This window comes from Phalacrocorax carbo, chromosome 11, assembly GCF_963921805.1.
Source record: "Phalacrocorax carbo chromosome 11, bPhaCar2.1, whole genome shotgun sequence".
Taxonomy (NCBI): domain Eukaryota; kingdom Metazoa; phylum Chordata; class Aves; order Suliformes; family Phalacrocoracidae; genus Phalacrocorax; species Phalacrocorax carbo.
The window spans coordinates 2,715,975-2,728,389 of NC_087523.1; the positions used below are offsets into that span (position 1 = coordinate 2,715,975).

The 12,415-nt window shown below is 49.7% G+C and overlaps 1 protein-coding gene and 1 long non-coding RNA gene across 2 annotated transcripts in view; one reads left to right on the plus strand and one right to left on the minus strand.

Moving 5' to 3' along the window:
* Nucleotides 1-5,668: 5,668 nt before the first annotated feature.
* On the minus strand, nt 5,669-6,975 carry LOC135315332 (uncharacterized). Its single transcript, XR_010374770.1, has 2 exons — nt 6,757-6,975; nt 5,669-6,404 (listed from the first exon to the last, which is right to left on the minus strand). It is a non-coding gene; the product is annotated as an uncharacterized LOC135315332 (long non-coding RNA).
* A 54-nt stretch (nt 6,976-7,029) lies between these two features.
* The window catches only part of SH3BGRL (SH3 domain binding glutamate rich protein like), a 36,901-nt gene continuing 31,515 nt past the window's right edge, over nt 7,030-12,415 (plus strand). Inside the window, exon 1 of the mRNA XM_064462843.1 lies at nt 7,030-7,182. Within this exon, the coding sequence (XP_064318913.1) occupies nt 7,138-7,182 (45 nt within the window). The 5' untranslated portion in view covers nt 7,030-7,137. The remainder of the gene's footprint in view (nt 7,183-12,415) is intronic.

Below are 12,415 nucleotides of genomic sequence, written 5' to 3' on the forward strand. Positions count from 1 at the left end.
GTTCTTCAAAAATATGAGGTTATGGGAGTGCACGTGGGAAGAGAAAAGTAAGTTTGAAGAGCGGCAGGAGTCATGTGCATGGGCGAAGTGTTGCCAGTTCTGGGCCTTGCGCGAAGCGCTGCAAGGAGCCTTGTCCCCAAAACAGGGATTCACCTTCATTGTGAGGTCGCACGGTGGCAAAAAAAACGCAAATGCCATACTGGGGTGTGGAAATAATATAATCTGCAAAACCAGACGATTTCCAGGGAGCTACAGGCAGGAGTCATCTATCCAAAAGCAGATGCTCACGTTTGAGTTAGGTGTCTGGACTCCCTCTATAGTTGGCAGAGAAAAGCAGGCACCTTCGGGGCCTGGTGCACTCCATTCTCGGACAGATGTGCAATCTGGCATTATAAACCAGAAAATATATTTCCTCACTTAACACAAGGGAGATTATTGTCAGGTTTGGTGACTTCTCGATGTAGAAATAAGTGGAAATGTCTGCTACCCTTATAACATGATACTAACTCTATCAGGTAGCTTAACAGCTTGATGAAAACAAGGAAGGCGGCAGGGGCAGAAAACACCTGCAACGGGAAACATCCAACCTGTCGATGCAGACCACGGAAGTGTTATGTCTGAGTGCGAACGGTTAGACACTCCTAGTGACTTTTTATAGAGCAGCTGGTCAGGGAAGCCAAGAAAGGAGAAGCAACTCTCGATTTGGTTGAGGGCAGAGAACAGGACCTAACTAATCAGTCTTCGAATCAGCGACCATTACGTACTTAAGAGTCACCACTCAGGTCAGAGCAACAAAAGCCAAAGAAACCCCCTATTGTTCTTAATTTTGGAAAGGGGAACTCTGTAACAGCGAGAAGGGTATTCTTGCAAATAGCTGAAAGGGGTAGCAAAAAGAATAAAAGGGTTTTACACCGCATGGAGACCACTGAAAGACATCCCATTGGCAGCTCTGACCAAATGCATGTCACCTGTCAAAAAGCACATAGGAGGATCAAGCATGGCTGAAAACACGGCTAAAAATCAAACATGGCTAAAAGGTGGGACATGGGAGGCTATCACAAACAGGAAGGCATCCTTCAAAGAGCTGGATTTGTGTTTTAATGAGGAAACCAGAAAAGGTTATAAACAAGTGAAATGTAATGTGGCTGTGTGAAAAGCAGAGTTTGACACACAGCTGGCACAGAGGGCTTAAAACCATAGTAAGTAATTTTTCAGTCTTGTCAGGAGCAGGAAGCCTGAAAGACATTTTCTAGAACAAATCAGCTATTGAGATATAAAAGGAATACGTAGAAAAGACAATATTGGAGCAGAAAACCCCACATGAGTTTTTGCATCTGTGTTTATTGTGGAGGAGGCTGGGGAAGTTCCCAGGCAGGAACTCACAAGCTCGCCTGAGGATCTGTCTCACGCGGAAACATCGGTAAGGGTTAGAATAAATCGACAAAGTGAATAATAACAAACTAACCGTTGGCAGATGGTCCTCATCGCACCCGCAGAAGTGCGTAAGCCTTCCTTTAAAACGGCTTCCACACAAAGCCTTAGGAGAGGGCTGATGCCACCAGCTTTTAAAATCCATTCCCAGGGAGACCCAGCACCTGAAAGGGTTGTGACTAAGTAAAAACAGTGAAGTTTTACAAAGCCACGCTACCTTTAGCACTTTATTTTTAACAAGTCTTTCCAACAACCATTTGAAGATGCCCAGAACACATGGAGAGGTCAGGGGGAGAGCAAGCCTGCGAGTGGACCCTTTGACCAAAACTGGCTAAGTCCTAGGAAACCCAAGCCCTCTTCAACCTGGATGTTCTGATTAGCTCCAAGGATATAAAGACTTCTCCTCAAAAAATGGCATGGCAGGCACCATGTGCAGATTTGCAGCTCCACATCCCCTTCTTTCAGCTTGCTCTGAGCTCACAGCAAGCAGGACCTGCTGGCAGGGAAGGCAGGATTTAGTGTTCAGGGCACAAAAAAGTGTTCTGTCCAGGTCGGGTGCTGAGTCAGCAGGAGCCGGGGACCAGGCAAGGGTGTTGGCAGACTCCTGGATCGTATCTTCTGCCCTTCAGGGGAACAGCCCTCTGAGATGCTGAGCAAATTGGTCTAAAAGGGTGTTAAAAGCGTGAATAGTCCTGTTATTCGGGCTGAAATCCTGGTATCTGTAGTATTCCCTTCCGTGTACTTCCCTCAGGTACTCCAGGGTAACTAAGTGCACTTCAGGAGCCTGCACAGGGCTTGTCCGAGCCAGGGCTGGCTGGTGGCTCGGAGCCAGGAGGATGGATGGCCAGCCGGGAGCACAAGGAAAAGGAGAGATTAAACCTGAAGCAGGGAGTTGTGCATGGCCAGCCCCTTTCTGGACAGAAGTCAGTAGAGGGATGGGAAGGTCTCAGGGGCAGGGAACGGTGACAATCCCCACGCCGGCTGCTGTGGCTGCTTGCTGTAACGCTGCTGTCAGTAATGGTGTTGCAGCCTGGCCGCCTGTGCAGGCAGCGGCAGGGAGCAGGATCTCGGGTCTGGCTGCTGATACCCAGCGCTGGCCCAGCAGGTCATCCTGGCAAGCACGCAGGCTCTGCTGCGGTCTTACCTGACAGTGCAAACGTATTGCTGGAGCAGAAACGCAGAACCTCCAGCCTTTGGACTAGTTGGCACCTCTGGCTTCAGTTTAGTTAATTTTGGTTTAATGCATAAGATGTACTCTGCCAAAAGTATTTGAAAGGGCTGACTGGCCTTTGTCTTGGCTGAGGCTTGGCATACCTGCCCGGGTCAGTTCTGGCTGTGCCTACCTTAGCAGGTAGTGGGGTGCCACAGGAACAAACCTGTACGGCGAAAGAGCCGGTGCAGATGACCGACCCGACATACATTTTGCAGGTGCTGCTGCGCAGTGTGTACCTGGAGTCATCCTCCAGCGTGGTTTCATCCAAATGCCACCTCTCGAGCCTGCCGCAAGGCTGCTCCGCGGCACCGGCACGTCACTGGGAGATTCTCCTCGAAAGCGCACCGCTGGTCCCAACCAACGCGGCCGCACCCCGGGCCCCCGCGGTGGAGTGCCTTCGGGCACCTTTGGTTCTACAAATGCTGAACTGTCAGAACAACATCGTGTTATTACAAAAATTAAAACCAGCCCAACCGAAGGTGACAGTCTGCACCCCCTGGATGTGGGCTGCTCCTCCAGCGTGAGCCGCGCTCTCTGGCCCCAAGATAAAATCCAGCCTCGGGCCTGGGGGGGGGGTGTTGGATGCTGCCGGCCCCGCCGGCCCCTCGGCCAGCCCCCCCCGGAGCCCCCGGAGCCCCCGGAGCCCGGAGCCCCCGGAGCCCGGGGCCGGCAGGGGGCGCGCCCCGGTAACGCCGCCGCTGCTACCCGCGAGTTCGTCCGGGCGCCTGAACTGCCACCGAGGCCAGCCCAAGCTCCTCTCGCTACAGCGAAGGCGTTTTCAGCCCTGCTTGGACCCTCCTCTTGCCTTCAGCAGCCGTAGGGATGATTCGAGGGACGGGTTTGGTGCAGTGAACACCCTGTGCAAACCAGTGCCAGCGCAGGCGCTCATCCGGGAGCAACGTCGGGTCACGTCGCGGTTTATGTCCTACAGGTACACGCACCTGTGTATCGTGAGGGGCTGTAGCAGAACTCCATTAGTTCCGTCGCAGAGATAACTGAGGGACGGAAAGCAGGGACCCTGAGGGCCGTGTTCTGCGTGGCGCAGTTCGCATCCTCCCGCGACCAGCTGCCCGGTGCCTTGCACAATTACATACAGAAACGAGGAAACCCGGCCTCGCTGTTTCCAAGCGAGGAGGCGGAGGAGAAGCATATCTCCTGGACGTCCCCACCCCCTTCCAGGAGCATGTTGGAGCAGGGGAGCGGAGTTTCCACCCACCATAAATCAGCAGTGCGCTGGCACGGGCCGTAGCAGGACACGGCTCTTGCAGAGCATGGGTGAAGTCAGAAGACGTGCTCAGAGTCACAGTTTGCCTTCTGGCTCCAATTATTGGCAAGCTTGGTAGGCTGGGATTGGAAATGAAGAATAGATTTCTTATTTCCCATTGAGAGCGCTGAGCTGACATTTCTTACCGATCACACGTTCCTCCATTTCGGGAGTTCAGACAGATCCAGATCGTCTTCTCTAGCAGTAGTACGAGCACAATCAGAGAATGAAACCTGGCACATTCTCACGTTACTTGCCAAATATTTGCAGTTGAATCTGGATGTATTTTTCTCCGTGGTTACGAAGAAGCCACAGAGCGTTTGGAGCACATGTGCTTCCTGACCTTTTGTACCAGAGGGATTTTGCAGCAGATTACCATAATATCTTTCATTGTGAGATTCTACTACATTTCTCTTTTTAAAATAGCTTACTTTGCCAGTACCCAGAAGCCCCCGTCCTTGTCTATGGTTTAAGAAAAAAAAGGCAAGTAGATCTTTGCCGTCACTGGCAATGTTTTTATCTGAAATCCCGGGATGACTCCAGGGTGAGCGAAGCACTGGGCTCCCCATTGGGGAGCACTTATACTCCTGCTGCTGCTGAGGTCAGCACCAGCGCTGCCACTTACTTGGTATCGCCGCTTCATAATCTGTCAAAGATTATAAACCAAAATTCAAAGAAAGAGACAGTAATAAAAGATGCAGCCTGACAAGATGGTCTTGTACAAACACACACTACAGCAAGTGCACCAAGGAATCGAGGAGACAGCAATCATTGCTGAATTTTATATACACGCACCGTTTTGCTGGCTGCACAAGAATGGGATGTTTTCCTCTTAGAGGCATAATATCAATTTGTTCTTTTTGTTTGAGGTTTTAGTCTACCTGGAGAAGGATAATTAAACACTTCACAACTGTTGTAATAGTGAAAACAAAAATAATACCACAGATTTTACATGAGTAGCCTGGGAATAGAAAACATTGCGCTTTTCTGCCAATAAAGTAGAAAATTTACTATTATGAGTCAAGAAAATCTAGTCGTTTCAATAATACCCAATTCATGTATTGCTCTTAACTTAATAAATCTTCTTTCATGAAGATAAAATGCCTTCTAAAGTACACTTGTGAGAGTAATGATTATAGCAATTTTTTACTAGGCAGAAAGTCGAGGTGCAGCTCGCTCCAGAAGGATTTCAACTCTGAGGAGCTGAAGCACGTTACGAGGGGGAGAGGAGAGCTGCCCAGAGAGCAGGCGGCCAGCCGGCAGAATGATAAGTGAGCCCAAAGTTCAAAGAAACCTATTTACCCCGTTCTCCACCTGCAGTTTTTTATTCTTTCCGATAAGCTGTGGTTTCTGCCTCTAGCGTTCCTTGCCATGGATCAGACTACAGACTGGCACACAGCGTGGTGCTTCGGGGAAAATGGGAATTATTGGCGCGTTTCTCAAGCAGCTGTGAAGGGGGCTGTGCAGACACATTTGAAGAAACACGCCTTGAAGATTTTTAAGGTCCTGGACTTAAATTGTTTTAAAGAGATTAAAAAGTACACCGTTTATTCAATTTCAAAAGTCCATGAACAAGGCAATTTTTATTGTGTACCATCATCCTAAATAAATTTTGGTTTATTGCCTTTTTCAAAACATACCGGAATCTCACGACAGTCTCAAAGATTTGGAAAAACATCATAAATAATAGCAAAATTGGGCGTGTCATCTTCAGAACAGTTCTCTTCCCTCTTACTATTGGCAGATTAATAAAATGAATGTAAGTGACATAATTCAATAGATTTTTTAATTCAACAGGCTTTTTTAAAAATCATGTCTGTGGTTTCAAAAACACCTGATAGTTTGAAACAGGAAGGCTGATTTTGTTTGGAAAAACCATTTCAGAAATGCCTCTCCCCTTTTTGCCAACAGCGGAACAAACACCTTTTCTTTCATCTTAGCTCGTAGGTGGTAAAATTTCAGCTTGCTATGTTTATCACCATAAGTGTTTTCCATTTTCTGAGAAGTTACTACCAGAATGTATAATAAGATATCTGTAAGGTAACATTTGGAGTAGCAGAGGCAAGCGGAAGACAGGTGCTGAATATAAATTTCTCTAAATAACATGTCGCCATGACCATAACAATTAAGAACTCTTCGAGGTCTCATCCGGCGGCTTTAATTAATACAAATGATGAAACAGCGTGCCGTGGAATTGCAGCACGTGATGGCTGGCAGCGTCCCGTCGGGCCTTTTGCAGAGCCCCTGCATCCCGCGTTAACCAAGCCGAGCAAGACATCCCCGGCCACGGCACAGGCGGGCAGGCGAGGGCAGGGAAGCAGAAGGGCCAGCTCTGGAGTGGGCAGACCGTGGTAGCAGTGCTGACACGTGCTTCTTTGATGCTTTATTTTTGTGGAAGATGCTTTACAGTAATTATGGGAAGGCGAAGAACTCCACTGGATACCCAGTCTGTCTTTTGGCACGGGCTGACATGTTGCTTGGGCGGTAGCTTTCACGCTGGAATAAATTTTAAAAGGAAATTCTTAATTCTAAATATCATTGCTCTGTAATGTCTTCTCATCCCAAACTTCTGTCACCCCTCCAAGTGACAGGCTGCGGGCTGGCTCCCGCCTCGCCAGGGCAGTGGGGTGCCGCCCGGTGCCCTCACACCAGGGCAAGGCAAGGAAGGGGCACGAGTGAAGGAGATGGCGTGTTTCCAGCGCCGAGGGGAAGCTGCTAAAGCGGGGCGGGGGGGAAGCGGTAACGGTGGAGCCCAGAGACGGGTCGGTCGTTGCCAGCCCGGCGGCCGTGAGGGGAGGCAGCCGCGGCCATGGCGGCCCCGCCCGCCCCGGGCCCCCCCGCTCCTCACCCCCTTCCCTCAGGCGGCGTCGCCTCAGCGCGGCTTCCCGCCGCCATGGCGCGGCCGCCCCCTCCCCTCCGCTCCCCGCCACGTCTCGCGTGGTTCGTCGAGAACTCGCCTCGCCCCTTTCTTTCTTCTTCTTCTTCTTATTCTTTTTTTTTTTTTTAACCATTTCTCCCTCTTCCGGGCCGGGCGGCGGTGACTGCCGGGCCGGCAGCCCAGTGAGCGCGGCGAGGCGGGGCGAAGCCTCCCGCCGCCTCCTTCCCGCCCTCCTGCCGCCGCCTCAGCTCCAGCCCTCGCCTCGCCTGCCGTGCCGTCCGCACACACATCCCCACGCACACACCCACCCGCCCGGCTCCGCATCCCGCCGCCGCCGCCTCGTCTCCCAGCATGGTCATCAAGGTCTACATCGCCTCCTCCTCCGGTTCCACGGCGGTAAGGGGAGCCCCGGGAAAGTTGTACCGGGCGGGAGGGCGGCGGCGCGGGGCTGGGGGCGCGGGGGGCCGGCGGCGGGCTCCCCTCGGCTCCTCTCGGCGGCGGCGGCGGCGGGCCCCGGCCGGGCAGCCTGAGGAGAGGCTGGGGCGGCAGCCGGGCTTCGCCCCGCTCTGCGGACCGAGGGGAGCATCCAGCGCCGGGAGGGGGGTGTGGGCGCTGCAGCTGGCCATCCAAAATAAAATGTCATTTCCTTCGTGATTTCGCATCTTATTCTGTGAGTGAGCGAGTTCTGCGTGCCGCTCCCGCACCCGCGGCCGGGCGGGCTCCGGCAGCTCCCAGGGGGGCACGCTTTCGCACCCCTCGTCCTGCGCCGGCAAGGCAAAGCCAACAACGTTTGGGGTTTTTTTGTTGGCGGTGTGCTGGAAGTTTATGTCTCAGTTGTGCCACCCATCACGTCAGTGTTCGGTTTGGATGAGTTTATTCGGCTTATATCGAAGGTGGCAGGCGTGTGTGGCTGCTGTCCGAGGAGCTGCAGCTCCTTGCCTTGGGTTTCGCTTCGTATGGCCCCACTGTGTTGTAGGCAGAGCTCGGTCAGAAGACTGTGTTTTTCAAAAGGAAAATAAACAAGCAAAAATATTTGGCATTTGTGCCTAGGTTCAGACATAGCTCAGAGTGGCGGCAGCCTCAAGATCATCTGATTTCTTTTTGATCTGTGTGAAAGATGCTCTGAGTCTAAAATTGAGGGTATTCTGTCGCGCTCAGTATGAATGTGCTGGAGAACTACAAAATGTCAGAGACTTAGGAAATGCCAGCTCTTGCAGTTAATGATCAGTGACTTTTACTGCAAGTAGATAAAGAGACTCTGTGGCTCTGTGATGACCTTTCATGTCGCTGTTAGGCTGTGCACTTCAGGTGCAGGTTCCCCAACTTTCAGAGGACAGCAATGTACAGAAGATAAAAAAAATCCCTTGCTGAATTCTTCTTCCCCAGTTGAGTGCAGTCACTGATCTACGATCTTCAGCAGATAAAATACCACGTTGGTAAGCTTTGCCGCTGGTGGCTGTGGTGCTGTAACCCCTCGTTTAGCTCTAATGACAGAGGCTGAGCCCTGTGGTGATGGAGTGCAGATGGCACCGGAGCGTGCGCCTCGGGTGTCCCTGCTGTCGCTCTCTTCCCGTGTCGTTTTTGTTAATCTTGATGTCAATGCTGACATCGACGTGCCGATGCTGATTGTGGAAAGCAGATGATTATCTGATGCTGATCTGGAGAGCGTCTTGAAATCCCAAGTAGTTCATTCATAAGAGGGGGGTCCAAAGGGATTTCTGCTGGGTTTATACAAAATGATCATCTGGAAGGAAAGAAGCGGTCATTGGCAAATTGAAAAAGTAATTCTTTCTTTCTAATGCAGCTGCTAATAGGTTTCAGGTTGACTGATTCAGTTGCTATAGATTTTTATCAGTGACCTCTTAATGGCAGTTATTGATTTCTGTCTGTGTGGTGATACTAAGCTCCAGGGGTGCAACCACTGATCTCAACCCTGACTATGTTTTCCTGTTTTCAAATCAGGTTTGTACTTATTAGCTTAGCAGTTTCTGCGATGCTGTCTTGTCCTTGTGTGGATTGTACATGTTACAAGGCTCGATTCTGACTTATGGCTGCCTTTTAGGCTCCTTTGTGCATCCTTGGCTGTGGAATTTGAATATAGCATTGGCGTAGTCTGTTTTTGTGGAATTTGAATGTAACATCCACATAATTGCCAGTTTTGTGACCTCTGTGTGTGTATATATGTATGTATATACACTCGTGCCTGTGTCTAAAGCTAGTGCAGCTCAAGTAATCTTGTGGTAATAAGCAGGACTTGTACATTTTCAGTTTACTGAGTACACCAAGGGTGTTTCTGTTGGCAGGGATTGGCTGAGTACCTCACCGGGTGGCTGTTTTCCTTCTAGTATAAGAATTTTAATGGATGTTTCAACCTGAAGTAAGACAGAGAGGCACCTATCCAGAGGGAAACGTGCACGATGGGAATGAGTTGTTATCGTGGGTCTTAAGCCGTTGGTGAGACAGTCTTTGCTTGGAGGACCAGAGGAGCCTTTCTGGGTGCTGAATTTGAAATAACCCACTCCGGGAATGGAAAATCCACATCAGAGGAGATTGCCACAGAGAGATGGAACAGAATCAAAGCTGTTTCCAGTAAAGTAATTGAACTGGCTAACATCGGCCCTGCAAGGGCTCTCGCTCCTGCGAAGTCATCTCTGTACGCCCAGCACTGTGTTATTTTCATTTTCTAAAAGGCTAATTTGCTTGACTAGAAGCAAAACAGAAATAAGTACAAAATCTCCGCCTTCCTAGACAACGAATGTCCTGTTTCTGTGCATTGGTGAAGCTTTTGCGAGGCTCCGGAAAGCAACATCTTCCACTGAAGGGAGAAGGGTTGAGATTGCTTCACACCTCACAGCCTGGGGCCGTAAGTCTTGGAGATTGCCCAGATTTTGTGGTCTTTTATTGGCAAAGTCATACTTTGTTATGCAGTATAATGTGCCACATCATAGTATATAAAATGTTTCCCCAAGGCACTGTTCTCCCTGAAGTTTACATTCAGATCGTATGAAGCTCACGTCTAAGCAAAGGCATTTTATAAGCATGTTTCAAGGGATTTCTGGTGAAGTTCACTTAATTCCCGTGTACACGTGTCATTCCGAGTCTGGGCGTTACAGCGTGAAGCATGGCTGCTGAGCTGCCCCTTGATGGGTTTTGCACCACAAGGATTTAGCGCTCAGTGTTATCTTTGCTGTCTGTCTTTGTTTGCAAAGCCCTCTATCCGTACTTGGTCATGGGGTTTGCTTTATGCTCTGTATGGAAAAGGTGGCTTTGGTTTGGGGTGGTTCATTGCCATGGTTCTCGTAAGCAGAGATGAATGAGTATAGTGGAAGTTTATAATTAAGGACTTGGCCAAAATGTGAGGATGGCAGTCTTGGCCTGGCCTCCTGTCTGAATTTCACCCCAGAAATCATAATGTAATAGTTCCAGCACCAGTTTCCTGCTGTGTTTGGAAGTCTGGTATGGAAAGTTGCCCTTTCTCTTTAATCTTCCTCCGTGTGTCTGTTGTACTGGTGAGTCGTGGGCTGGGGCAAGGACGCATGGGGGATTGTAATTAGGAAGATGAGTTGTAGACGTGAAATGTGGGAATATGCATGTGTAGCTTCCGTCCAGGAGTCTTTCTGCGTGGTGTACAGTTGAAGTGAACAGTGTTACTTAGTATGAGACAGTGTTGGAGGCTGCGAGCGTAAAATGACAGACGCAAATGCCGCATTCAGAAGCACCCAGGCGTTGACTCGAGCAGGGACTGTGCAGGCTGTGAGAGTGATTTGACTGTAGACTTCTATTCATATCCTTCAAGAGATGAAAGAAGGAGAGGCTGAAGAGTAATTAGACTCTTGCTCCTGGAAGAAAAAGGAGGGAAGAGGCTGAATTTTACAAGTCCAGTCTGTGATTTTCTCCATTAGCCTTTAGGTATTTTGTTGTTTTTTTGGGGTTAAGAGATTGCCCCAGCTCTCTTGCAGCACCAGAAGCACTTGTGTGCCTCTTCCTGAAGGCAGCTGGATTACCAGTTTTACCCATCTCATGTTGAAAGCAGCCAGCTGTTTAAATTCTTCTCAGTCTTACATTTGTTGCCAACAACTCCACCGGTCTTGACAGTGGACTTTGCCTGAGAGAATTGCGTTTGTTCATCTGACGTCCCCTCGCAAGCTCCCGGAGCATGGATGAAACCTGGAGGCCATGGCTATGCAAGTGAAGTGCCAGTCCTGGAGATGGTGGGCTGAGCTCTCCTGCATGCCACTGCCAGCGCTGCGGGCCGTGGAAACTGCTACGTCGAATCCGCGATGTCCGGACTGCTCCTTGGAGCCAGGAACTTTGTGTCTGTGGTCTACAGCTGTGCTTCCATCTCTCTGAGCTCTCCCCCCTCACTTGTTTTGATGACTGTGTGGGTGGTTTTCCTTCCTCGCCTCCTACTGCGACTGCAGACACGGCAAAAACCAGAGATGATCCCCAGAAGCGGTGTCAGAGTCCCATGTTGCACATCAGACTTGCCGCTGTTTAGGGATGGTTTCAGAGAGGAAAGGAAATTTTATAGTTTATTTTTTTCATTCACAAAGTTAGGGATGTGGGGGGGTTTCATGTTTTTCTTGTATTGTTTTCTTGCTTGGGAAAGGATCGAGGTCTTTTCCTCCCCACCCACTGGGACATGAGGAGGAAAGTGGCCTGTGGTCTGGAGAGCGAATATTTGCTCGCATTACTCCTCGTTCACGTAACCCAGTAAGGCACAGGAGCACTTTCTGGTGCTGCTGGGCATATACAGCCAGAGGCAAGTGCTTTCTAGAGCATTGCAGGTTGCAGCTGAGGGAGAACAGCTTTGGAGAAGAGCAACTGGAAATGGGCAGAGTTGTGTGTAGACACCAGTTCTTGTCCCTGTTCAACAGCTCGGGGCTTTGGGAGGGCTCGTGAAGCCGCCTGAACCTTCTGAAGCAACCCCAGTGAAGTAATACATCGAGAGATGGAGGTTGTACAAAAAAATTTGTATTTTGCATTTAAATCCCTTTAGGGCCTTTTTCCTCTGTTTATCACAATAAATGCAAATATTGCCATGCTAAGATAGAATGAGTAAATTCGGCATGCTTTCTGTTTCTGTGTTGTTTGGCCACTTTGAGGTTTCTGAGCGGCCAGTGCTTTGCTGCGTGAACACCGCAGGGCCGTTAGCAGGAGGTGGCTCTGTGCTGAGCCTTGCTGAGGGCAAATGCAGCTACAGCAGGGTGGTTCTTTGCATCCAGCGTTTTTATCAGTGTGTACAATAAGTGTGCTTTGTTCTGCGGTCACGTTCAAGGTTGCAAATGTGTTGTCAAAGCCCGGATGTGTGTGGTCGCATTTGTCATGCCGGAAGCCCCGAGCTGTGGCAACAGGCATTCTGGAGCTGATAATGAACTCCCCTCGGTCCGAATAGCACTGCATATCAGTGCAGTTAATATGAGGAGAAAACAATGACATGAATCTTTTATAAATAGTCTTGTCATATGGTGCAAGTTTAGGTAAAACCACACATTATGGGGAAAATAAGCTGCATCTGTAGTTTTAGAAACAATCTCACAAGTGTGTGTGTATTTTTTGCGATACTTGGCTCATGCAGTTTATATACAGCGGGTGGGAACTGACTTCTTAGTAGGCTTGGTATTGATTT